This window comes from Manis javanica, chromosome 1 (genome assembly GCF_040802235.1).
Source record: "Manis javanica isolate MJ-LG chromosome 1, MJ_LKY, whole genome shotgun sequence".
NCBI lineage: Eukaryota > Metazoa > Chordata > Mammalia > Pholidota > Manidae > Manis > Manis javanica.
Genome location: NC_133156.1, coordinates 152584214 through 152611636, shown reverse-complemented (window position 1 = coordinate 152611636; position 27423 = coordinate 152584214). Strand labels below are relative to the sequence as shown.

The 27423-nt window shown below is 38.0% G+C and overlaps 1 protein-coding gene across 8 annotated transcripts in view; it reads left to right on the top strand.

Moving 5' to 3' along the window:
- Nucleotides 1–17344, top strand: part of RGPD4 (RANBP2 like and GRIP domain containing 4) — a 78489-nt gene extending 61145 nt beyond the window's left edge. For 5 of the 8 annotated variants that reach the window (XM_037015404.2, XM_037015405.2, XM_073238712.1 and 2 more), the window contains 6 exons: nucleotides 3051–3252; nucleotides 10978–11079; nucleotides 14160–14305; nucleotides 15011–15284; nucleotides 15410–15744; nucleotides 16128–17344. In XM_037015404.2, coding sequence (XP_036871299.2) covers nucleotides 3051–3252; nucleotides 10978–11079; nucleotides 14160–14305; nucleotides 15011–15284; nucleotides 15410–15744; nucleotides 16128–16433 — 1365 coding nt within the window. In that variant the 3' untranslated portion in view covers nucleotides 16434–17344. Of the gene's footprint in view, nucleotides 1–1512; nucleotides 1867–3050; nucleotides 3253–10977; nucleotides 11080–14159; nucleotides 14306–15010; nucleotides 15285–15409; nucleotides 15745–16127 lie in introns of those variants that run through there. The other 3 variants (XM_073238718.1, XM_073238709.1, XM_037015407.2) reach the window with 3 other exon arrangements.
- Nucleotides 17345–27423: the final 10079 nt, after the last annotated feature.

Sequence of the window (27423 nt, the reverse complement as noted above, 5' to 3'; positions counted from 1 at the left end):
CCCAAGTAATGTAGGTTACTTTTCTTGGGTAACATTTATTGCAGTAGAGTTCACATACCATACAATTAGCCCATTTTAATATGTACAATTTAGTGGTTTTTAGTATATTCACATGGTTGTGCAACCATCACCACACACATTTCAGAACATTTTCATCATCCCCAGAAGAAAACCAGTAACCTTTAGCAGTCATTGCCCTTTCCCATTTCCACCAACTCCTCTAGCTCTAGAAACCACTGAGGTACTTTTGGTCTCTATAAGATTTACCTATTCTGGGCATTTCCTATAAATGAATCATTTGTGGCCCTTTGTGTCTGGCTTCTTTCACTTAATGTTTTTGAGGTCTATCCACATTACAGTATTTCATTTCTTTTTATGGCTGAGTAATATTCCATTGTAAGGATATATCACATATTTACTTATCTGTTATATCACATATTTACTTATCTGTTGGTGGCCATCTGGGTTGTTTGTACTTTTTGGCTATTATGAATAATACTGCTATGATAGCCTGAAACATTTGACACAGGCATAGAATAAATTATCTTTTCCTTGTGCTTCAGTACATTAAGACATAGAGTTTTTCATTTTTAATTAATTTTTTAATTTGCATAAGTGAATACACTTTTATGGGTATGTATGTGTTTTTTCTTTATGAATTCTTACACATGCCTGGATTCTTATAATCCTCACCACAGACAGGATATAAAACAAATCCAGTCAACCAAAGAATTCCTTCATGTTCCTTTGAATTCAGATCCTCCCTGACCCATAGCTTCTGGCAACTACTGATCTGTTTTCTCTTTCTATATTTTTGCCTTTCCCAAGTTAACATGAATTATAACAGTATGTAATCTTTGTCTCTTATCACTCAACATAATGGCCTTGAGATTTGCCCAAGTTACTGTGTAGTTGCCCAACATAGTGTTCCTTTATATTACTGAGTTGTGTGGATGTGCCACAGTATATTCGTTAGTCCATTGAAGGTGGGATACTGTTTCTTTTTGTTCTTTTTCTAGTTTCTTGAGTGGAAGCATCTTAATGATTTAAGACCATTATTCATTTCTAATATAAATATTTAATGCTGTTTAAGGTTCTCTTTAAGAACTGCTTAGTTCCATCCCTCAAGTTCGGATATGTGATATTTTCATTCAGTTGAAAATATCTTCTTTGAGATGCTCTTTTTGATAATATGTATTAGATAGTAGTATGTTGCATCCAAGTAGTTGGTGATATTCCATATCATTCTATTATTTCTTGTTTAATTCCATTGTTGTCTGTGAACATATTTTCTGTAATTTCATTTCTCGATGAAGGCTGTCTTGGTGAATGTTTACTGTGCAATTGAGAGAAATGTGTTGTCTACTGTGTTGGGGTGTAGTGTTCTATAAATGTCAGATCAAATTAGTTGACACTGTGTTTGTCCAAGTGTAATATATTCTTGCTGATTTTTGTCTGCATGCTCTTTTGATTCAGAGTTATAATTATGGATTTATCTATTTCTCCTATCAGTTTTGCTTCATGGGCTCTGTTAGGAGGTGTTCCCTCTGCTTCAATCTTCTGGAGGACATTGTGGGAATTGGTATCATTTCTTCCGTAAGTGATTGATAGAGCTCACCACTGTAACCATCTGGGCCTGGCAGTTCCATGTTGGAAGGATATTAATTGATGATACACTTCCTTTAATAAATATAGGCCTCTTCATGATCTGTTTCTTCCTCTGTGAGTTTTGGTAGTTTGTGTGTTTCAAAGAATTGGTCTGTTTCATCTGTTGGGCATCATGCTACTTGTGAAGTTAGGAGGAAATTCATTAAAATTTATTACCTTTTTAATGTGCATGAATTAAGAGGGGGTAGCAAAAGGCTCCTGATTCTAGTTTCTGATACTAGTGATTTGTATCTTCTTGTTTTCTTGGGTTAGCCTGATTAGAGGTTTATTGACTTAAATGACCTTTTCAAAGAATCAGCTTTTGATTTTGTTTCAAGGTTTATTTCTGTGTTGATTTCCTGTTTTATTGATTTCCTACTTGCATTAGGTTATATTGTTGTTCTTTAGTTTCTTAAGATGGAAATTTATTGATTTTAGATCTTAATATATGAATTTAGTACTATAAAAATTCTCTCTTCTTGCTTTTTTGCTGCATCTATAAATTTTGATAAACCATATGTTTATTTTTATTTAGTTCAACATAATTTGTCATGAGAGTTTTTGATGTGTATTCTTAAAAGTATGTTGAATCTCCACATACAATCCACAGTATTTTGGGATATTTTTCCAGCTATATTTCTCTAAATGATTTCTAGTTTAATTCCATCATGGACTGAGAGTATTCTTTGTGTGATTTTTTGTTCTTTTGAATGTATTGTGGTGTTTTATGGCTCAGAATGTGGTGTCCTTGGTAAATGTTCCATGTGAGCTTGAGAAGAGTGTATTCTGCTGCTGTTAGATGAAATATTCTGTAACAATAAAAAAATTTTTTTTTCAGGTGTAAAATTCCCATTTGGTTCTTTTTTATACCTTCTACTTTTTGCTGAGAATTACTCTTTTCACTTGTTTTAAGAGTATTTGTTCTTATTTCCTAGAGCATTGTTATAACTTCTTTAAAGTCTTTTTCCTGCATGTGGATAATCATGACATCCCCACCCCCTGGCTGGAGAGAGTTGGATTTTCTTGGGACATTTTCCATCAGTGCCATTGGCAACTCAAGGTCTTTGGGCTCTGCTCTAGCACCCGGGCTGCTCTGGGGTGGGGGCTGGGAGCAGAGAAAACACCACAGGGTTCTCACTGCCAGATTCTCTCTCAAGTCCTGGTATTCTTCATCATGCTTTCATCTGCCTTTTGGAGGATTCTTACAGTTACTTTATCTGTTTCAGTCCAGTTCAGGTGTTAGGTGCTGGAGATACGACGGAGTGTGGAATGGGAGAGATAAGGGGAACTGTGCTCCATTTTGTCTAGAACTCCATGTCCTCAATTTCTTTTAAAACAGGGTATATGACCCTTTTTTGTCAATCTGTGTTTAAGTGTCATAGTTATTTGTTACTTCTTTGCAGAAATCCCGGAATGAAGAAATAACTAATATGGTGGACAATATGTGTTCAGATGGGAATAAAGAGGCTGCACCATTATGTAGATCTGAAGAACCTGATTTCATTACCAAATCTGTTAGCTCATTACCTGTTTCTTCTGGAACTGTGGACAAACCTGTGGATTTGTCTACTAGGAAGGAAAATGATGCGGATTCAACAACCCAAGGTAAAATTCGATACATTTACACAAAGCTTCTAGACATGTTTTATTTGTGCTATTAATCCTGTATGATTGGGAAAGTAGACTTTTAAATCCTAAAAATTCTCTTGCTTAAATTTTGATATGTATAAAGGAACATAATATATTTATAATCATGTTAAGAAAATTACACTACTTTGTCAACAAAGGTAATAAACGTGTGTTTTTTTAATTTTGGTATCATTAATCTGCAATTACCTGAGCAACATTACGGTTACTAGACTCCCCCATTATCAAGTCCCCACCACATACCCCATTACAGCCAAGGTCCAGCAGCATAGTAAGATGCTATAGAGTCACTACTTGTCTTCTCTGTTGTACAGCCTTCCCCATGCCCCCTTGTACATTATTTCTGCTAATCGTAATGCCCCTTTTCCCCCCCTTCTCCCTTCCTTCCCACCCATCCTCCCCAGTCCTTTTCCCTTTGGTAACTGTTAGTCCATTCTTGGGTTCTGTGAGTCTGCTGCCGTTTTCTTCCTTCAGTTTTTTTCTTTGTTCTTATACTCCACAGGTGAGTGAAATCATTTGGTACTTGTCTTCTTCCACCTGGCTTATTTCACTGAGCACACTACCCTCTAGCTCCATCCATGTTGTTGCAAATGGTAGGATTTGTTTATGTCTTATGGCTGAATAATATTTCATTGTGTATAATATGTACCACGTCTTCTTTATCCATTCATCTACTGATGGACAGTTAGGTAGCTTCCATTTCTTGGCTATTGTAAATAGTGCTGCGATAAATATAGGGGTGCATCTATCTTTTTCAAACTGGACTGCTGCATTCTTAGGGTAAATTTCTAGGAGTGGAATTCCTGGGTCAGATGGTATTTCTATTATGAGTTTTTTGAGGAACCTCCATACTGCTTTCCACAATGGTTGAACTAATTTATATTCCCAACAGCAGTGTAGGAGGGTTCCCCTTTCTCCACATCCTCGTCAACGTTTGTTGTTGTCTGTCTTTTGGCGGCCATCCTTACTGGTGTGAGGTGATATCTTATTGTGGTTTTAATTTGCATTTCTCTGATGACTAGTGATGTGGAGCATCTTTTCATGTGTCTGTTGGCCATCTGAATTTATTCTTTGGAGAAGTGTCTGGTCAGCCTCTGCCCATTTTTTAATTGGTTTATTTGCTTTTTGATTGTTTAGGTGCATGAGCTCTTTATATATTTTGGATGTCAACCCTTTATCAGATCTGTCATTTATGAATATATTCTCTCATACTGTAGGATGTTTTTTTGTTCTATTGGTGGTGCCCTTTGCTGTACAGAAGCTTTTTAGTTTGATATAGTCCCACTTTTTCATTTTTGCTTTTGTTTCCCTTGCCTGGGGAGATATATACATGAAGAAGTTGCTCATGTTTATGTCCAAGAGATTTTTGCCTTTGTTTTTTTTTTAGGAGTTTTATGTTTTTGTGACTTACATTCAGGTCTTTGATCCATTTTGAATTTACTTTTGTGTATGGGGTTAGACAGTGATCCAGTTTCATTCTCTTACATGTAGCTGTCCAGTTTTGCCAACACCAGCTGTTGAAGAGGCTGTCATTTCCCCATTGTATGTCCATGGCTCCTTTATCATATATTAATTGACCATACATGTTTGGGTTAATATCTGGACTCTCCATTCTATTCCACTGGTCTGTGGATCTGTTCTTGTGCCAGTACCAAATTGTCTTGATTACTGTGGCTTTGTAGTGGAGCTTGAAGTTGGTAAGCAAGATCCCCCCCACTTTATTCTTCCTTCCCAGGATTGCTTTGGCTATTCGGGGTCTTTTGTGGTTCCATATGAATTTTAAAACTATTTGTTAACAGTTTTTTGAAGAATGCTGTTGGTATTTTTATAGGGATTGCATTGAATCTGTAGATTGCTTTTAGGGAGGATGACCATTTTGACAATATTACTTCTTCCTAGCCAAGAGCATGGAATGAGTTTCCATTTGTTAGTGTCCTCTTTAATTTCTCTTAAGAGTGACTTAGAGTTTTCAGGGTATAGGTCTTTCACTTCCTTGGTTAGGTTTATTCCTAGGTATTTTATTCTTTTTCATGTAATTGTGAATGGAATTGTTTTCCTGATTCCTCTTTCTGCTAGTTCATTGTTAGTGTAAAAGAAAGCAACAGATTTCTGTGTATTAATTTTGTATCCTTCAACTTTACTGAATTCCTGTATGAGTTCCAGTAGTTTTGGAGTGGAGTTTTTAGGGTTTTTTATGTACAATATCATGCCATCTGCAAATAGTGACAGTTTGACTTCTTCTTTACCAATCTGGATGCCTTGTATTTCTTTGTTTTGTCTGATACTGCTGTGGCTAGGACCTCTAGTACTATGTTGAATAACAGTGCAGAGAGTGGGCATCCCTGTCTTGTTTCCGATCTTAGAGGAAAAGCTTTCAGCTTCTCGCTGTTCAGTATGATGTTGGCTGTGGGTTTGTCATATATGGCCTTTATTATGTTGAGGTACTTGCCCTCTGTGCCCATTTTGCTGAGAGGTTTTATCATGAATGGATGTTGAATTTTGTCGAATGCTTTTTCAGCATCTATGGAGATGATCATGTGGATGTGGTTTTTGTCCTTTTTGTTTATGTGGTGGATGATGTTGATGGATTTTCGAATGTTGTACCACCATCCTTGCATCCCTGAGGTGAATCCCACTTGATCATGGTGTATGATCCTCTTGATGTATTTTTTAATTCAGTTTGCTAAAATTTGGTGAGTATTTTTGCATCTATGTTCATCAGGGATATGGGTCTGTAGTTTTCTTTTTTGGTGGGGTCTTTGCCTGATTTTGGTATTAGAGTGATGCTGGTTTCACAGAATGAGTTTGGAAGTATTCCGTTCTCTTCTATGCTTTCGAAAACTTTAAGGAGAATGGGTATTATGTCCTCTCTATATGTCTGATAAAATTCAGCGGTGAATCCTTCTGGCCCGGAGGTTTTGTTCTTGGGTAGTTTTTTGATTACCGCTTCAATTTCATTGCTGGTAATTGGTTTAGATTTTCTGTTTCTTCTTTGGTCAGTCTTTAGAAGGTTGTATTTTTCTAGGAAGTTGTTGATTTCTTCTTGGTTTTCCAGCTTATTAGCATATAAATTTTCATAATATTCTCTAATTCTTTGTATTTCTGTGGGGTCCGTCATGATTTTTCCTTTCTCACTTTTGATTCTGTTGATGTGTGTAGATTCTCTGTTTCTCTTAACAGGTCTGGCTAGGGGCTTATCTAGTTTGTTTATTTTCTCAAAGAACCAGCTCTTGGTTTCATTGATTTTTTTTCTATTGTTTTATTGTTCTCAATTTTATTTCTTCCATGATCTTTATTATGTCCCTCCTTCTGCTGAATTTAGGCCTCATTTGTTCTTCTTTTTCCAGTTTCAATAATTGTGACTTTAGACTTTTCATTTGGGATTGTTCTTCCTTCTTTAAATAGGCCTGGGTTGGTATATACTTTCCTTTTAGAACTGCCTTCGCTGCATCCCACAGAAGTTGGGGCTTTGTGGTGGTGTTGTCATTTGTCTCAATATATTGCTTGATGTCTTTTTTAATTTGGAAATCGATCCATTGATAATTTAGGAGCACGTTGTTATGCCTCCATGTGTTTGTGAGCCTTTTTGTTTTCTTTGTACAATTTATTTCTAGTTTTACACCTTTGGGTCTGAGAAGTTGGTTGGTAGAATTTCAATCTTTTTGAATTTACTGGGGGTCTTTTTGTAGCTTAGTATGTGGTCTATTCTGGAGAATGTTCCATGTGCACTTGAGAAGAATGTGTGTCCTGCTGCTTGTGGGTACAGAGTTCTGTAGATGTCTGTTAGGTCCATCTGTTCTAGTGTGTTGTTCAGTGCCTCTGTGTCCTTACTTATTTTCTGTCTGGTTGATCTTCCCTTTGGAGTGAGTGGTGTGTTGTAGTCTCCTAAAATGAATGCATTACATTTTATTTCCTCCTTTAATTCTGTTAGTATTTGTTTCAAATATGTGGTGCTCCTGTGTTGGGTGGATAGATATTTATAATGGTTATATCCTCTTGTTGGACTGACTCCTTTATCATTATGTAATGCCCTTCTTTATCTCTTGTTACTTTCTCTTTTTTGAAGTCAATTTTGTGTGATACAAGTACTGCAACACCTGTTTTTTTCTCTCTATTGTTTGCATCTAATACCTTTTTCCATCCCTTCACTTTTAGTCTGTGTATGTCTTTGGGTTTGAGGTGAGTCTCTTGTAGGCAGCATATAGATGGGTCTTGCTTTTTTATCCATTCTGTTACTCTTAGTCTTTTGATGGGTGCATTCAGTCCATTTACATTTAGGGTGATTATCGAAAGATATGTACTTATTGCCATTGCAGGCTTTTGATTCGTGGTTACCAGAGGTTCAAGGGTAGCTTCTTATCTAACTGTCTAACTTTAACTCACTTATTATAATATTATAAACACTGTGTGATGATTCTTTATTTGTCTCCCTTCTTATTCTTCCTCCTCCTCTCTTTATATGTTAGGTGTTTTATTCTGTACTCTTGTTTCGCTTAAGTACTTTTGTGGATAGCTGATTTTATTTTTTGCTTTTAGTGAGTATTTGGTTGGTCTGCTTTCTTTGTTGTGATTTTATTTTCTCTGGTGACATCTATTTACCCTTAGGAGTACTTCCATCTAGAGTAGTTCCTTTAAAATATCCTGTAGAGGTGGTTTGTGGGAGGCAAATTCCCTCAACTTTTGTTTGTCTGGAAATAGTTTAATCACTTCTTCCAATTTTAATGATAATCGTGCTACATACAGTATTCTTGGTTCAAGGCCCTTCTGTTTCATTGCTTTAAGTATGTCTTGACATTCTCTTCTGGCCTGTAAGGTTTCTGTTGAGAAGTCTGATAGCCTGATGGGTTTTCCTTTGTAGGTGATCTTTTTTCTCTCTCTGGCTGCCTTTAATACCCTGTCCTTGTCTTTGATCTTTGCCATTTTAATTATATGTTTTGGTGTTTTCCTCCTTGGGTCCCTTGTGTTTGGAGATTTGTGGGCTTTCATGGTCTATTTCCTCCTGCAGCTTGGGGAAGTTTTCAGCAATTGCCTCCTCAAAGACACTTTCTATCCCTTTTTCTCTCTCTTCTTCATCTGGTACCCCTGTAATGCAAATATTGTTCCTTTATGTATTGGTCACACAGTTCTCTTAATATTCTTTCATTCCTGGAGATCCTTTTATCTCTCTGTGCCTCAGCTTCTCTGTATTCCTGTTCTCTGATTTTTATTTCAGTAACAGTCTCTTCTCCCTCATCCAGTCTGGTCTTAAGTCCTTCTATTGATTGTTTTCATTTCTGTTATCTCCCTCCAGACTTGATTCCTTAGCTCTTGCATGTTTCTGTGCAGGTCCAGCCGCATGGTTATGACTTTAAGTTTGAATTCTTTTTCAGGAAGATTGGTTATATCTGTCTCACCTGGCCCTCTCTCTGGGGTTGTTTGGGTGATTTTTGAGTGGACCAGGTTCTTCTGCCTTTTCATGGCGATGGAAGTGATCGACGGCAGGTGGTGTGTGTGGTAGTTGAGAGAACAAGGTCCATTCCTGCTTGCTGGTCGCCTTGCCCTTCTCTGCTTCCTGTGCCAGTTACCGCACACAGGGTGCAGTGTCTTGGTTAATCCTCTGAGCTGCCGTGTGTGAGGCCGTCCTCGGGATAGCCTAGGGCACTGCAGGGTGTCGCAGATGTGCTGGTTTTGTTCTCCTGTGAGAACGGCACCCCTTCCTGCCTTCCGGACTTTGCACTGGCTTTGTCTGTCTTTTCCGGGCAGCTACGTGCTGGGAGAAGACTCCGTGTGGTTCCTGTGGGCAACACTGCTCCCTGGCTGGTCTGCAGCAGTGGTGGGTCAGCCGGTTTGCTTGCTTTGCCCATTTTGCTTGCTGTGCCAGCGGTGGGAAAACAACGGCAGGCTGCTTATTGCAGTGAGGGGCTTCGGAGCTGCATTGCCACCCAGGGGGTTAAGGCACCTGAAGTTCCATAAGATTCCCAGCCTGCTGGGCTGATTGTGCCGGGACAATTTTGTCCACCTGTTAAACTGTTGTCCCTTTATGTCTTTTAAAGCACCAGCTTTTCTTTTGTTCCAGGGGAGCCGGCTGTGAGGACCCACTCTCAGTCTCCATCTCGGATTTTACTTTTCCTTTTCTCTAATAACCAGTACCCCATGCTATGTGTGTCTCTGCTCTCGGTGCAGGTTACTAGGGCTGGTTATTTAGCAGTCCTGTGCTTCCACTCCCTCCCCACTCTAGTTCTTTTCCTCCTGCCGGTGACCTGGAGTGGGAGGATTGCTCCGATCCTGCCAGGTCATGGCTTTGTATCTTACCCTTTTCATGAGATGCTGAGTTCTCGCAGATGTTGATGTAGCCTGACTGTTGTGTTGTACCTTTTGGTCTCTCTTTTAGGAATAGTTGTATTTGCTGTATTTTCAAAGTATAGATGGTTTTGGGAGAGGAGTTTCACTGCCCTACTCACACCATCATCTTGAGCATCTCCTGAAGCCCAGGTTTTTTTTTTTTTTTTAATGTTTAAAACAGGCTAATTTAGGTATTTCATTTTGCATTCCACTGAGAGGTCCAGGAATCGCCAGGATGAATGCAGCTGCAACTGCAACAGAAGTGGGATCTATAAGCTTCAAGTTGTTGTCACAATCAGACGGCAGAGCTCAGAGAAATCTTTCATGACTATTTCCGGGATAATCTATTGTAAATGTGTTTGTATTGTTAGAGTTGTAGTTAAGGAATACAAAGCATCCTCTCACCTGTCTACCTGAGATTAAACAGCAATGCTTGCTCACATGGAAATGTCCTTTTTGACAGTATTCTCATTTAAATACTGGTTTGAATTATATTAAAGTTCATATGAAGTAATTACAGGAAATATTACAAGAGGGTATTAAATTTTTGGTATTACTTAAATGTCTTTTTCTGTACTTGCTTCATTAAATTAAGTATCCAGTTACAGTAATTAACATTTGACAGTATTTTCCCCTGTGTGTTTTCATTTCAATTGATTTTAGGTAGGACTCTTTCTAAATTGTATTGCTTTATGAGTAGCTTGTCTGTATTACCTAATTTTTTTCAGTAGTCCTGAATAATTCTCAGATATTAGGATTTATAGGTATTTCAGGCATAATATTGAAGAAGGTAATTTTTGACCTAAAATCCCATGTTTTCAGATGATGAAAATAACTTGTAGGGCTTTAAGAGATCATACAGCTATATAATGTCAGAAATAAGAATTAAGACACCCAAAATTTGTGGTGATCAAATATAAATAAGACATTCATTTTTATGATCTTATTATTTATAATAGCACAAAAAAACCTTTATGCAGATGTTTCCTAAAATCTTGCCTTTGAATGAATGCTTGTTTTAGATTATAGGAGACTGTATTAAGCAGAAATTGTCTGTGTTTGTTCTGTATTTGCCTTAGTGTAGAAAGAAATCTCATTTTTAAAAAAGATTTCTGGCATGCTTTTTGTAGAGTGTTCATTGAGAATAGTACCTGCAAACTTAACAGTACTGAAGGTCAGAATTGGATGTGTTTTGTAATTTTTCTTTAGAGAATTAACCAGAAGATAAATGCCCTACATCCCACCCTTAACCCCCTCAGTAGTAGAAAAAGTCTTGCCCACCATTCTCTCTGGGTCTTGGGTAAAGCTTTGATGTTCAGTATATATTAAATGAATACTAAATTGCTGTTTTCCTTTTGCCAGTGGAAAGCACAGCAGTTTCGTTTGGATTTGGAAGTAGCACCAGTCTGTCATTCGCAGACTTGGCTTCCAGTAATTCTGGAGATTTTGCTTTTGGTACCAAAGGTAAGGTCAGAAGGAGAGATTTTTGTGATCATGTTATAGGGTCCAGCATGACTGAGAGAAATAACCCTTTGCCACAGTGTTGTAACTAAGTTGGATGTTTCTTCCTTCATCCCCACCCTCCGGTTTGTTAAATGTTAATAAGGAAGGCTTCTATATTTTACCTTCATTTTTAACATGTATTAATATATCCATAAGAATTTTTCTTAGTTCAGTATAAGTCATGCTGATAGTCCTCCCATCCTGAAATGCAGAATCACCTTTCCAGTTTTAGGAGAACCTTGCTTTTGGTACATTGTTCTTCTGGTAATCTTTTAGATTTGATTTGTTAATGTTTTCAAGATTCATCATTTGTATTCTTTAAGGAGATGATTTTGTAGTTTTCTGCTTTCCCTGTATCATGCTTGGATTTTACTGTAAGGGTTTTGCTAATTTATTGTTGTAAATTTATAATTGGTGAGGTTTCCCATCTTTTCCTTTGTGTTTTCTATTTTTATTCCATTTTGGTGTCATTTGTAGAAAATAATCCATTTCCTTGATTGTTTCAAGTTTATTGGCATATTATATTTTCTCATTCTTATAATGTCTTTCATATAAATGATTTTAGCACCATCTAAATTGTTCTTATATATGATATTTGGTTTATGGCATATATTTTATTGAAGATGTATACTTATATGACTGATCTAATTCAAAGTAGTGTTCTTCTTACAGCCCCTGCCACTTATGGAAACACATATAAAACTTTTAGAAATTAACCTTCACATTATTTTATGTTGGACTTCATAGATTCACTGATGTGAAGTTGCTTACTTTTATTTTACTTCATTAAGGAGTCTGTAGTCACAGGATAATAAGTCAGGAAATACTATAGTGGGTACCCTTATCCACAAAAAGTACCAAATAAAAATTGATGTTTTAGGTTGCTTGTTACACAATGTAACCTTTTTAGATACTCTACGGTATTTTACAGTCAACTGTGAGGTAGAAAAGACTCAAACCTGAGGGAGGATTAAGTCTTATCACTGACATTGACTTCTTGCCACCATTTGTCATTTTGCAGTGAAATTATTCACCAACCTTTTAAAACTATAGTTCTTAACTATGTTCCATTCTTAGATCTGACAGGAATTTTCTGTCTTTTCAAAGAAGTAGCTTTTTATTTTATCAGTTTTGTCCTTTTGTTCATATATTTTATTTATTGTCAGATTATGTCATTACTTGAAATTGTTATGTGTTTAATGCTTTATTTGGGTTGTACTAGTGAGCACATAATAGTGTTTAAAACTGTAAATCTCCTGGAATTATAGGTTTTCAAAAGGAATCTTTACACTTTCATAAATTTCTCTCACTCATCCTTCCTCCCTCCCTCCCTCCCTCTCTCTTTCTTGAACGAACCTCTTTAATCTTAAACTTTTTGTTTTGGTTTATTGTAAGCTCAGAGGAATCTTGTTTTCCTCTACTCTTTACCTATTTATGTGATGATTAGTTTTTTATTTGTTCATTTTTTCAGTTTGTTTCCTTTTTCTTTTGTTTCCTTTTGTTCCTTTTTTTCTATTTATCTTCGGACAGTCCTGTTCATTTCAAAGTCTACCAATTATTCTATGCCTCCTGTGTAATATTTCATATAGAAACTAAGATAACAATGACTACCTGTTCACCTACCTACTGTGTTGTGAGCGACTGGCATTCTATCATATTTCCTTCAGATTTTGTAACATTTACATTGAGCCTAGACACACAGTGGAAGCCTCCTGGGTATATTACTTAGAAATGTTCTTGTGAAAATGATACTGATTATTGACATGTGCATCTTTATATTTTTACTGTAAAAATTCTTCTTCCTAGTCCCTTTAGGGTTGTGGTTTTCAACTCTTGGCTTCATATTAGAATTTCCTGGGAGCTGTTTAAAAAAAACACACACACACCTGATAGTTACATTGATGTGTCTGGGTATGGCACCTCTGACACTGGTAATATACAGAAGTTCTTGTGATTGATTCTAATATGCACCCAGTGTTGAGAACCACTGATTTGGAGGAATTTTGAAAACTTCTGCTCCCCCTTCCTCCAGTCCCCAAAGTATTTGCGATAATTTAAAACATTTCTCTGCCTGGGAGTTTCTGAGTCCTACACATCTAAAGTTGTACTTTTCTTGTTTTCAGAGCATTCTTCTGCATTTTTTTCTGTATTTTTTCTCTCCGCTAAATCTAGCTTAGAAGAAATTACTGTTTTAGTTATTCATTTTGTTCTTTCTTCAAGGTGCTGAGTTACTTTTTAAGTGGTCTGTGACATTTTTGCTTTAGGGGTTTTTAGCACCAGATGTCAGGTTCTCTAAGGCAGTGATTTCATCAGCAAATGAGAAGTTTGAGGTGTTTTATTTCCACTAAAATAGTGCAGAATGTACTACTAGCACGCTGGGTTATCTCAGCTGAGATGGGATGAAACTTTTAGTTTTCACCATCTCCACTCTGCATGGGAAGGGGAGCCTTTGCAACCCTAGCAATCTAGTATATCTTGAGAACAGTTGGAATCAGTGAGCTTCTCTCAAGCTGCCATCTACCATCTGACCAAGAAATCTCGGCTTCCACACCAGTTACTTAAGAAAAAAATTGAGGTAGAGAAGGTATACAATAGACTGCTTTAGCTAACTTGGAAGTACAAGATTTGGCTTCTTCGAGGACATTTTTAGGTTTAAAGGTTATTTTTCTCATGGGATAAATGTTTATGAAATAAACTACCTTTGGAACTCAGTTTTCAAAGTTTCAAGATACATACTTTTAAGAATGTGCTTCATTACTGAAAGTTCTTGTGTAGTTTGATATCATGAAGTTAACCTTAAGGCTCAGATGATCTTATCTTTGTATCCACAGTCATAAACAGTACTAACTATTGTATGTGTGCTCACTGCATGAGCTAAACTTGCCAGAATAAATAATTTAAAACATTAGAAGTATAATTTAATTCCTGGAAGTATATGGCATATCACTGGAAATTAGATGTATTGATAAAAGTAGTCTGTCAGGGATTAAAAGCTTCCAAAAATAGATACCACTGTTTAAATATCCTTATTTATTCTTCAGATAAAAATTTCCAGTGGGCAAATACTGGAGCAACTGTGTTTGGAACACAGTCAACCAGTAAAGTTGGTGAAGATGAAGATGGTAGTGATGAAGAAATAGTTCATAATGAAGACATCCATTTTGAGCCAATAGTGTCATTACCAGAGGTAAGTATTAAGAAATGAAAATCTTAGTAATAACTTACTTCATGTTTTAAGTTTAAAAAGACATAGGTTTGATTTGTAGGGCTAGCTTTCTTTGCATTTCTTTCAGAATGTTTACAATTTCAAATGGAAGCTACTTATTAGAAGTAGCCTGTAAGTATAAATTATCTTCTTTTTAAAAATTATATGTAAGTATTGTTCGGTTAATTCTACCTGAAATTATTGGGAACTAAATTTCTGCTCTGCATATGTTGTTAAAATAATCATGTTTGTTTTCATAACATAATTCTGGGGTCAAAAAACATATCTAACCTCACACTCCCTATTTCTTTCCAATAAAAAGCAAATGCCACATTTTCCTGGACAAAATGTTGTTTTAGGCATATTACTTTGTCAGTTTTCAGCCTCAGTCAGTAGTTAATATTTCTCTTGAACAATAAGCACTTTCTGGAACCTTTTCTATCTTATAAAAGAATGTATTTCGTTTCCAAGAAGAGGAAGAATACTACATATGAGAAAAATATTTCATGACAAATCAGGGCTTAACTGTCTCATTCAATGATATGTGTTCCTAGCCCTAAGTTATTACTATTTATCTTGATACTATAAACTTTGTTAATGTCATTACAAGCACAGTATCTTAAGGAATTTGGATCTTTGGAATTTGTTATGGACTATGTGAAAAGATAACTTTATCTGCTATCATAGGTAGAAGTAAAGTCTGGAGAAGAAGATGAAGAAATTTTATTTAAAGAGAGAGCCAAACTTTATAGATGGGATCGAGATGTCAGTCAGTGGAAGGAGCGTGGTGTTGGAGATATAAAGATTCTTTGGCATACGATGAAGAATTACTATCGGATCCTAATGAGAAGAGACCAGGTCTTTAAAGTGTGTGCAAACCATGTTATTACCAAAACAATGGAATTAAAACCCTTAAATGTTTCCAACAATGCTTTAGTTTGGACTGCCTCAGATTATTCTGGTGAGTCTACATTCAAGTGCACTTTATATTTTTTGGGCTTTACTAAAATCTGTAACAAACACATAAGACAATTTTTAATAGTTATTTTAATATTAAGGTCACTGTATTGTATTGTTGTTTAATAGATGGAGAAGCCAGAGTGGAACAGCTTGCAGTGAGATTTAAAACTAAAGAAATGGCTGATTGTTTTAAGAAAAAATTTGAAGAATGTCAACAGAATTTACTGAAGCTGCAAAGAGGACAAGTGTCCCTGACAGCAGAGTTCTCAAAGGAGACCAATCCTGTAGTGTTCTTTGATGTTTGCGCAGATGGTGAACCTCTAGGACGTATAACCATGGAATTATTTTCAAATATTGTTCCTCAAACTGCTGAGAATTTCAGAGCGCTCTGCACTGGAGAGAAAGGCTTTGGTTTCAAGAACTCCATTTTTCACAGAGTAATTCCAGATTTTGTTTGCCAAGTAAGTATTAACCATGTATCACAATTGAAGTCCAGACAGACAGGTGCACCCACACTAACTTGGGAACTTTGAGTGTTTCTCCTCACCTGTAATTTTCTTAAGATTTCTTTAGCTTTTCCATACATTAGTTGGTATTTCCACCGTGTAAAAACTTCCCGCATAAAAGCCTAATAAAATGGTTCAGATTGCAATGCCTTGAAACCTGGTAGAAATTGAGTACGGGGAAAAGATCTTTTCATATTTGTCTTCTTTCAAAAATAGATGTTACTTAGTTTTCAAACCACATTCTCAAGGAAGCTGGGTGTTAGGACTACCATGTAGTGGTTAGTTCTGTGTGTATTTTAATTTTATTCAGGATTCCATTAACTGAAATATTTTTTTAGGGGGGAGATATTACCAAACACGATGGAACAGGAGGACGGTCCATTTATGGAGATAAATTCGAAGATGAAAATTTTGATGTGAAACATACTGGTCCTGGCTTGCTATCGATGGCGAATCGAGGCCGGGATACCAATAATTCTCAATTTTTTATAACACTGAAGAAAGCAGAACATTTAGACTTTAAGCATGTAGTATTTGGATTTGTTAAGGATGGCATGGATACTGTGAAAAAGATTGAATCATTTGGTTCTCCTAAGGGGTCTGTTAGTCGAAGAATTAGCATCACAGAATGCGGACAGATGTAAAATACTGTTTTTAATAGTAAAACCTGTATAAATAGTTGAATTGAAGCTTACCTGTTATGACAATATGGTAATTATGTTCAGCTTTTGAAAATGGACATTTCCAATGTATAAATGTAAAATTGCAGCTTATAGCTGTTGTCACTTTTTAATGTGTTACAATTGACTTTGCATGGTGTGAAATAAAAGTTTAAACACTGGTGTATTTCAGGTGTACTTGTGTTTATGTACTCCTGACATATCTGTATTAAAATGGAATAATACTAATCTTGTTAAAAGCAATAGACCTTCTAAAACTATTGAAGGAATATGATATATGCAATTTAATTTTAATTCCTTTTAAGGTATTGGACTTACTGCATGGATTACTTATTGTTTGAATAAAGGGACCACAACTTGGATATGTTTATTTTAGATTGGAAATATATTTGGTAAAAATTTTAATTATTGGTGTGCTCATTTATGCATAGAGACACACTTCCAATTGGGTAGAGCCACAGAAGGGTAGGGACTTAACCAAAGTGCTCTTCTATAATCCTTGCACCTCCTGTATAGTTAAATTAACTTTTAAGTAGAGTAGTACCTTCTTTTCTTAAAATGGTATGTAGCGTCCTGTGCCCTTTCAAGGGTATTAAATTAATTTTTACATTTTAAACAAGTTGACTATTTCTTTTTTTTTTAAATAATTTTTCTGTCACCTGTTTCTGCTACCTCAAGCTGCAGTTGGTTCTGATAGAACTTGAATTTCTCCTTGCAGTTATTGTGATAAAGTATGAATATTTTTAAAAGGTCTATACTGTGTTCTTTGGTTAAAGATTTACTTTATACTAGATTGTTGCAGTACCTTTTTCTGGTGAATTTTGTAGCAAAAATAAAGTGACAATTGTTGACAGCCATGACATTTAAAAAACTCATTACTTGTGCATCTAGTTGTTTGTTCATTCTAGAACCAAAGTAAGGAGGACATTTAAAGGACTGTAAATTCAAACAGCCACAGATTATCCAGTGACTCTTTAAAGTTTCATACACACTGAGAATTTATTTGGAAATGGTTAATATCAAAAGTTAGGCAACTTGCTAAAAAGGGGAGGAGGGCTGTTCTCATAAGCCTACTCAGTATAGAATTACAAAGAATCTACTTAGAGCATAAAACTTTGTATATTCCAGTCTCTAAGAGTGACTGCCTTCCATCCTCCTTCTTCCCAATAAAATCACCTCATTTTGTTCAGTGAAAGATAGTGGTATTCATTCCATTGGTTGGGGATTTGGAAATAAACTGTCCTGTAATAAGTACCTATTCAACAGCAAAGGGAGGGGAGGGAGGTCATGTGTGGTCTGTATGAGTAATGAATGGTGGAGTACTTATCACTAAATCCACGTGGCCACAAAGCCAGATAACGGAAATAAACTTACCCCAATGTATCGCTTGAACTTACCTGAAACTTACAGAGAACGCTGAATTATGTGTATGCACATTTAGTATTTAGAACTGGCTTCTTTGGAAATCTATACATGTTAACTTGGTGCATGTTGTAGTTTTTCACCTGGTACAGCTCTTAACCTTTGTCATAAGTTTATAATAATTTTCAAGTAAAGGCAAGTGCACTTTAGTAACTTGTTTAGAGAAATGAGTTGCACACTGATTAAAGGCTTGAGGCATTTATAAGAAACACAATGTGTTACATTTCAGGAAGAGACTTCCTGATTTCACTTTGTTATTTAATTGCTGGTATGGTATAAATTCAGTATGATACATACTTAAACAACTTTATGTTGTCTCATTAAAATCTGCTTAAAGATAGAATATAAAGAAATTCATCATTTGTGCTTTAATACTTCATGGCAAAAAGTGTTGGTTTAATTTTTAGATTATAGCTCCTGTTGATCCTATAAACTTTTGGTATTTGAGGAACTTTTAAAGATAATCCAGAGAATCTAGGAGTTGTTAGTCCAGATGTGCTGTTGAAAAAATAAAGATTAGAAAAGTAAAGATTACACTAGGGTAATTGTATTAATGAGATAAATTAAGTGGTTATTCATTTATCTCCCTCTGTCAGTGTCGGTTTAATGTAGGATTTAGGTTAATATACAATGGCAGTAAAAATTGAGCACCTACTGTATGCCGGACAGAGGCACTGGGAAAAACTGTCTCAAACAGTACATGCTCTCAGGGAGCTTAACATTCTAATACTGCTTTTTTTTTTTTTTTTTTTTTTTTTTTTTGAGAGGGCATCTCTCATATTTATTGATCAAATGGTTGTTAACAACAATAAAATTCAGTATAGGGGGGTCAATGCTCAATGTACAATCATTAATCCATCTCAAGCCTAATTCTCGTCAGTCTCCAATCTTCTGAAGCATAACGAACAAGTTCTTACATGGTGAACGAATTCTTACAGAGTGAATAAATTCTTACATGGTGAACAGTACAAGGGCAGTCATCACAGAAACTTTCGGTTTTGATCATGCAATATGACCTATAAACCATCAGGTCAAATATGAATATTCATTTGATTTTTGTACTTGATTTATATGTTGATCCCACATTTCTCCTATTATTATTATTATTTTTATTTTTAATAAAATGCTGAAGTGGTAGGTAGATGCAAGATAAAGGTAGAAAACATAGTTTAGTGCTGTAAGAAGGCAAATGTAGATGATCAGATGATCAGGTGTGTGCCTATGGACTAAGTATTAATCCAGGCTAGACAAGGGCAGCAAAACATCCACGGATGCAGAAGATTTCTCTCAAAGCAGGGGGGGTGAGGTTCTGAGCCTCACCTCTGTTGATCCCCAAATTCTCACCTGATGGCCCCCCTGCGACTGTGCCTGTCTTAGGTTGTTCCTCCCTTGAGGAATCTTACCCGTCTCTGGCTAACCAGTCATCTTCCGGGGCCATACAGGGAAATGTAAAGTTGGTAAGTGAGAGAGAAGCCATATTGTTTGCAAAGGTTAGCTTTTTACTTCTTTGCAGATTTATGCCCTGTGGCTTCTATGCCCAGCACTTGTCTCGAGGTATCTTTACCACCTGGAGGAATTATGATACTCGGTAAATTCGATATGAGGCACGAATTCTATTTAAAGTTTGTAATTAGGAAGGAAGAAGAAAAGCTATAGATGTAGCATATGAAGGAAACTTGGGAGGATTGATTATTTCTTTGACATATCTTCTTGTATAGTACCTTAAGTATGTATAGGTTTTAAACTACTAACTAATTTGCACACACATATTGACATAATAGGAATATGGTGACATAAACAAAGCAAATCTATAATTACCAACCATCTCCAGTGAAGCCAAGAAAACCATTTAGGCACCCTAGGCATTTGTGAAAATTTATCTATGATATGATGGATATTTTCCAACTGTACTTGAACCATCAGACAAATTAAAGCAGCCCATTTCTGGGATCTGTTCACATCCCATATGTTCTTTTAACCATAGATAGTCTATAGTCATGAGATTTTGGGGTGCTACAACTTGCACCCCTCCCAACTCCTGGTTGAGTTCCAACAGTACAGATCCAGTCAAATTCGTTGTCTCACTGTATGCACATGCCAGCCTAGACATCTCCCTCCTCCTTCTCATGGCAAGTCCAGGAGATGGTGGGCTGGATGCAGCCACAACCGCAGCATCGTCCGGATCCCTGTGGAGGCTTTTTGATGATCATCCCCCGGCACGAGTCCTCCAGAGAGTGCTGATGCCGGAAGCTCCTCCTCATATCGTATCTTAGTTCATTTTCTGGGTATCCAAGCTAGGCCTTGATCTTCTGCGTAGAAACAAACAGACCCTTTGCCCACACTTTGACATGCCCTCTATACCACTGTGCAGAACTCATTGGAGGTCAGCACACAGTAACTGCTTTTTTTTTTTTTTTTTTAATTAAGAGAAAGGAATATTATCAGAAAAGAGTACCTCCATAGCTGATCATCTGACACCCTTTAAGTGATCAACATTAAGGATATTTAAAGCATGCGTTGATCTTTGATTTACCAATAGTTTTATCCTGTTAAGGAGTAATCCCCCTTTTCTTTCTTTCTTTCTTTTTTTTTTTTTTTTTAAATTTTTAATCTACACTTACCTGAAGAATACTATGTTTACTATGCTCTCCCCTATATCAGGTCCCCCCTAACAACCACATTACGGTTACTGTCCATCAGCTTAGCAAAATGTTGTAGAGTCACTACTTGTCCTCTCTGTGTTGTGCAGCCCACCCTCCCCTTTCTCCCTCCCCCCCATGCATGCTAATCTTAATACCCCCCTTCTTCTTCCCCCCCCTTATCCCTCCCTGCCCACCCATCCTCCCCAGTTCCTTTCCCTTTGGTACCTGTTAGTCCATTTTTGGGTTCTGTAATTCTGCTGCTGTTTTGTTCCTTCAGTTTTTCCTTTGTTCCTATACTCCTCAGATGAGTGAAATCATTTGGTATTTCTCTTTCTCCGCTTGGCTTATTTCACTGAGCATAATACTCTCCAGCTCCATCCATGTTGCTGCAAATGGTTGGATTTTTCCACTTCTTATGGCTGAGTAGTATTCCATTGTGTATATGTACCACATCTTCTTTATCCATTCATCTACAGATGGACATTTAGGTTGCTTCCAATTCTTGGCTATTGTAAATAGTGCTGCGATAAACATAGGAGTGCATCTGTCTTTCTCAAACTTGATTGCTGCGTTCTTAGGGTAAATTCCTAGGAGTGGAATTCCTGGGTCAAATGGTAGGTCTGTTTTGAGCATTTTGATGCACCTCCATACTGCTTTCCACAATGGTTGAACTAATTTACATTCCCACCAGCAGTGTAGGAGGGTTCCCCTTTCTCCACAGCCTCGCCAACATTTGTGGTTGTTTGTCTTTTGGATGGCAGCTATCCTTACTGGTGTGAGGTGATACCTCATTGTAGTTTTAATTTGCATTTCTCTGATAATTAGCGATGTGGAGCATCTTTTCATGTGTCTCTTGGCCATCTGTATTTCTTTTTTGGAGAACTGTCTGTTCAGTTCCTCTGCCCATTTTTTAATTGGGTTATTTGTTTTTTGTTTGTTGAGGCGTGTGAGCTCTTTATATATTCTGGACGTCAAGCCTTTATCAGATCTGTCATTTTCAAATATATTCTCCCATACTGTAGGGTTCCTTTTTGTTCTATTGATGGTGTCTTTCGCTGTACAGAAGCTTTTCAGCTTAATGTAGTCCCACTTGCTCATTTTTGCTGTTGTTTTCCTTGCCCGGGGAGATATGTTCAAGAAGAGATCACTCATGTTTATGTCTAAGAGGTTTTTGCCTATGTTTTTTTCCAAGAGTTTAATGGTTTCGTGACTTACATTCAGGTCTTTGATCCATTTTGAGTTTACCTTTGTATATGGGGTTAGACAATGGTCCAGTTTCATTCTCCTACATGTAGCTGTCCAGTTTTGCCAGCACCATCTGTTGAAGAGACTGTCATTTTGCCATTGTATGTCCATGGCTCCTTTATCAAATATTAATTGACCATATATGTTTGGGTTAATTTCTGGGGTCTCTAATCTGTTCCACTGGTCTGTGGCTCTGTTCTTGTGCCAGTACCAAATTGTCTTGATTACTATGGCTTTGTAGTAGAGCTTGAAGTTGGGGAGTGAGATCCCCCCTACTTTATTCTTCTTTTTCAGGATTGCTTTGGCTATTCGGGGTCTTTGGTGTTTCCATATGAATTTTTGAATTATTTGTTCCAATTCATTGAAGAATGTTGCTGGTAATTTGAGAGGGATTGCATCAAATTTGTATATTGCTTTTGGCAGGATGGCCATTTTGACGATATTAATTCTTCCTAGCCATGAGCATGGGATGAGTTTCCATTTATTAGTGTCCCCTTTAATTTCTCTTAAGAGTGACTTGTAGTTTTCAGAGTATAAGTCTTTCACTTCCTTGGTTAGGTTTATTCCTAGGTATTTTATTCTTTTTGATGCAATGGTGAATGGAATTGTTTTCCTGATTTCTCTTTCTATTGATTCGTTGTTAGTGTATAGGAAAGCTACAGATTTCTGTGTGTTGATTTTGTATCCTGCAACTTTGCTGTATTCCGATATCAGTTCTAGTAGTTTTGGAGTGGAGTCTTTAGGGTTTTTTATGTACAGTATCATATCATCTGCAAATAGTGACAGTTTAACTTCTTCTTTACCAATCTGGATTCCTTGTATTTCTTTGTTTTGTCTGATTGCCGTGGCTAGGACCTCCAGTACTATGTTAAATAACAGTGGGGAGAGTGGGCATCCCTGTCTGGTTCCCGATCTCAGTGGAAATGCTTTCAGCTTCTCGCTGTTCAGTATAATGCTGGCTGTGGGTTTATCATATATGGCCTTTATTATGTTGAGGTACTTGCCCTCTATTCCCATTTTGCTGAGAGTTTTTATCATGAATGGATGTTGAATTTTGTCAAATGCTTTTTCAGCATCTATGGAGATGATCATGTGGTTTTTGTCTTTCTTTTTGTTGATGTGGTGGATGATGTTGATGGATTTTCGAATGTTGTACCATCCTTGCATCCCTGGGATGAACCCCACTTGGTCATGGTGTATGATCCTTTTGATATACTGTTGAATTCTGTTTGCTAATATTTTATTGAGTATTTTTGCATCTACGTTCATCAGGGATATTGGTCTGTAATTTTCTTTTTTGGTGGGGTCTTTGCCTGGTTTTGGTATTAGGGTGATGTTGGCTTCATAGAATGAGTTTGGGAGTATTCCCTCTTCTTCTATTTTGTGGAACACTTTAAGGAGAATGGGTATTATGTCTTCTCTGTGTGTCTGATAAAATTCCGAGGTAAATCCGTCCGGCCCCGGGGTTTTGTTCTTGGGTAGTTTTTTGATTACTGTTTCAATTTCTTTGCTTGTAATTGGTTTGTTTAACTTTTGTGTTTCTTCCTTGGTCAGTCTTGGGAGGTTGTATTTTTCTAGGAAGTTGTCCATTTCTTCTAGGTTTTCCAGCTTGTTGGCATATAGGTTTTCATAGTAGTCTTTAATAATTCTTTGTATTTCTGTGGAGTCTGTCGTGATTTTTCCATTCTCATTTCTGATTATGTTGATTTGTGTTGACTCTCTTTTTCTCTTAATAAGTTGGGCTAGAGGCTTATCTATTTTGTTTATTTTCTCAAAGAACCAGCTCTTGGTTTCGTTGATTTTTGCTATTGTTTTATTCTTCTCAATTTTGTTTATTTCTTCTCTGATCTTTATTATGTCCCTCCTTCTGCTGACTTTAGGCCTCATTTGTTCTTCTTTTTCCAGTTTTAATAATTGTGATGTTAGACTATTCATTTGGGATTGTTCTTCCTTCTTCAAGTGTGCCTGGATTGCTATATACTTTCCTCTTAAGACTGCTTTCGCTGCATCCCACAGAAGTTGGGGCTTAGTGTTGTTGTTGTCATTTGTTTCTATATATTCCTTGATCTCTATTTTGATTTGTTCATTGATCCATTGATTATTTAGTAGCATGTTGTTAAGCCTCCATGTGTTTGTGAGCCTTTTTGTTTTCTTTGTAGAATTTATTTCTACTTTCATACCTTTGTGGTCTGAAAAATTGGTTGGTAGAATTTCAATATTGTGGAATTTACTGAGGCTCTTTTTGTGAGCTAGTATGTGGTCTATTCTAGAGAATGTTCCATGTGCACTTGAGAAGAATGTATATCCTGTTGCTTTTGGATGTAAAGTTCTATAGATGTCTATTAGGTCCATCTGTTCTAGTGTGTTGTTCAGTGCCTGTGTGTCTTTACTTATTTTCTGCCCGGTGGATCTATCCTTTGGGGTGAGTGGTGTGTTGAAGTCTCCTACAATGAATGCATTGCAGTCTATTTCCCTCTTTAGTTCTGTTAGTATTTGCTTCACATATGCTGGTGCTCCTGTATTGGGTGCATATATATTTAGAATGGTTATATCCTCTTGTTGGACTAAGCCCTTTATCATTATGTAGTGGCCTTCTTTATCTCTTGTTACTTTCTTTGTTTTGAAGTCTATTTTGTCTGATATTAGTACTGCAACCCCTGCTTTCTTCTCACTGTTGTTTGCCTGAAATATGTTTTTCCATCCCTTGACTTTTAGTCTATGCTTATCTTTGGGTTTAAGGTGAGTTTCTTGTAAGCAGCATATAGATGGGTCTTGCTTTTTTATCCATTCTATTACTCTATGTCTTTTGATTGGTGCATTAAGTCCATTTACATTTAGGGTGACTATTGAAAGATATGTACTTATTGCCATTGCAGGCTTTAGATTCATGGTTACCAAAGGTTCAAGGTTAGCTTCTTTAGTATCTTACTGCCTAACTTAGCTCGCTTATTGAGCTGTTATATACACTGTCTGGAGAGTCTTTTCTTCTCTCCCTTCTTATTCCTCCTCCTCCCTTCTTCATATGTTGTGTGTTTTGTTCTGTGCTCTTTTTAGGGGTGCTCCCATCTAGAGCAGTCCCTGTAGGATGCCCTGTAGAGGTGGTTTGTGGGAAGCAAATTCCCTCAGCTTTTGCTTGTCTGGGAATTGTTTGATCCCACCATCATATTTAAATGATAGTCGTGCTGGATACAGTATCCTTGGTTCAAGGCCCTTCTGTTTCATTGCATTAAGTATATCATGCCATTCTCTTCTGGCCTGTAGGGTTTCTGTTGAGAAGTCTGATGTTAGCCTGATTGGTTTTCCTTTATAGGTGACCTTTTTCTCTCTAGCTGCCTTTAAAACTCTTTCCTTGTCCTTGATCCTTGCCATTTTAATTATTATGTGTCTTGGTGTTGTCCTCCTTGGATCCTTTCTGTTGGGGGTTCTGTATAATTCCATGGTCTGTTCGATTATTTCCTCCCCCAGTTTGGGGAAGTTTTCAGCAATTATTTCTTCAAAGACCCTTTCTATCCCTTTTCCTCTTTCTTCCTCTTCTGGTATCCCTATAATACGAATGTTTTTCCTTTTGTATTGGTCACATATTTCTCTTAGTGTTGTTTCATTCCTGGAGATCCTTTTATCTCTCTCTATGTCAGCTTCTATACGTTCCTGTTCTCTGGCTTCTATTCCTTCAATGGCCTCTTGCATCTTATCCATTCTGCTTATAAATCCTTCCAGGGATTGTTTCACTTCTGTGATCTCTTTCCTGACATCTGTGATCTCCTTCCGGACTTCATCCCACTGCTCTTGCATTTTTCTCTGCATCTCATCCCACTGCTCTTGCATTTTTCTCTGCATCTCATCCCATTGCTCTTGCATTTTTTTCTGCATCTCTGTCAGCATGTTCATGATTTTTATTTTGAATTCTTTTTCAGGAGGACTAGTTAGGTCTGTCTCCTTCTCAGGTGTTGTCTCTGTGATCTTTGTCTGCCTGTAGTTTTGCCTTTTCATGGTGATAGAGATAGTCTGCAGAGCTGGTACAAGTGACCGCTGGAAGAGCTTCCCTTCTTGTTGGTTTGTAGCCTTTTCCTGGGAGAATAGCGACCTCTAGTGGCTTGTGCTGGGCAGCTGTGCGCAGACAGGGCTTCTGCTTCCTGCCCAGTTGCTTTGGGGTTTATCTCCACTGTTGCTGTGGGCTTGGCCTGGCTGGGGCTGTTCCTCCAAAATGGTGGAGCCCCGTTAGAGGGGGAGCAGCCAGGAGACTATTTATCTCCGTAAGGGGCCTCTGTGCTCCCTGCTGCCCAGGGGGTTAGAGTGCCCAGAGATCCCCAGATTCCCTGCTTCTGGTCTAAGTGACCTGTCCTGCCCCTTTAAGATTTCCAAAAAGCACTCTCCAAACCAAAACAACAACAGCAACAATGAGAGAGGGAACAGAAAGGAAAAAAAAAAGAAAAAACACGCGATTTTTTTTTTTTTTTTCCTCAGGTGCCGGTCCCAGGCACCCGCGCACTGGTCCTGCTGCCCTGTCTCCCTAGCACCAGGGTCCCTGTCCTTTCAAGGCTTCCAAAAAGCACCCACCCACCGGTCCCGCAGGGAAGGAACGCTCAATATTCTTTGTCCTCAGGCACTGGTCCCACGCACCCGCTCACCAGTCCTGCCGCCCTGCCTCCCTAGCACCGGGGTCCCTGTCCCTTCAAGGCTTCCAAAAAGCACTTGGCAAAAAGAGAGAAAAAAAAGGGGAAAAACGCGCGATTTCTTCCGTCCTCAGGTGCTGGTCTCAGGCACCCACCCACCGGTCCCACAGGGAAAAATGCGGGATATTCTTTGTCCTCAGTTGCCGGTCCCAGGCACCCGCTCACCAGTCCCGCCGCCCTGCCTCCCTAGCACCGGGGTCCCTGTCCCTTTTAGGCTTCCAAAAAGCACTCGCAGAAAAGAGAAAAATAAAAGGGGAAAAACGCGCGATTTCCTCTGTCCTCAAGTGCCGGTCTCAGGCACCCGCCCACCGGTCCCGCAGGGAAAAACGGGGGATATTCTTTGCCCTCAGGCGCCGGTCCCAGCCACCCGCTCACCAGTCCCGCCACCGTGCCTCCCTAGCACTGGGGTCCCCGTCCCTTCAAGGCTTCCAAAAAGCGCTTGCCATAAAGAGAAAAAAAAAAAAGGGGAAAAACGCGCGACCTCCTCCGTCCTCAGGCACCGGTCTCAGGCACCCGCCCCCAGGTCTCGCAGGGAGAAACGCGGGATATTCTTTGTCCTCCGGCGCCGTTCCCAGGCACCTCCTCACCGGTCCCGCCACCCTGCCTCCCCAGCAACGGGGGCCCGTCCCTCTAAGGCTTCCAAAAAGCGCTCGCCAAAAAAAAAAAAAACTGCTCCGGTTTCTCTCCACCCGCCGGGAGCCGGGGGGAGGGGCGCTCGGGTCCCGCCGGGCTGGGGCTTGTATCTTACCCCCTTCACAAGGCGCTGGGTTCTTGCAGGTGTGGATGTGGTCTGGATGTTGTCCTGTGTCCTGTGGTCTCTATTTTAGGAAGATTTTTCTTTGTTATATTTTCATAGCTCTATGTGTTTTTGGGAGGAGATTTCCACTGCTCTACTCACGCCGCCATCTTGGCTCCCGCCTCCTCTATAATACTGCTTTTTATAGTCCTGTAACAGACCAGTGGCAGGGAAAG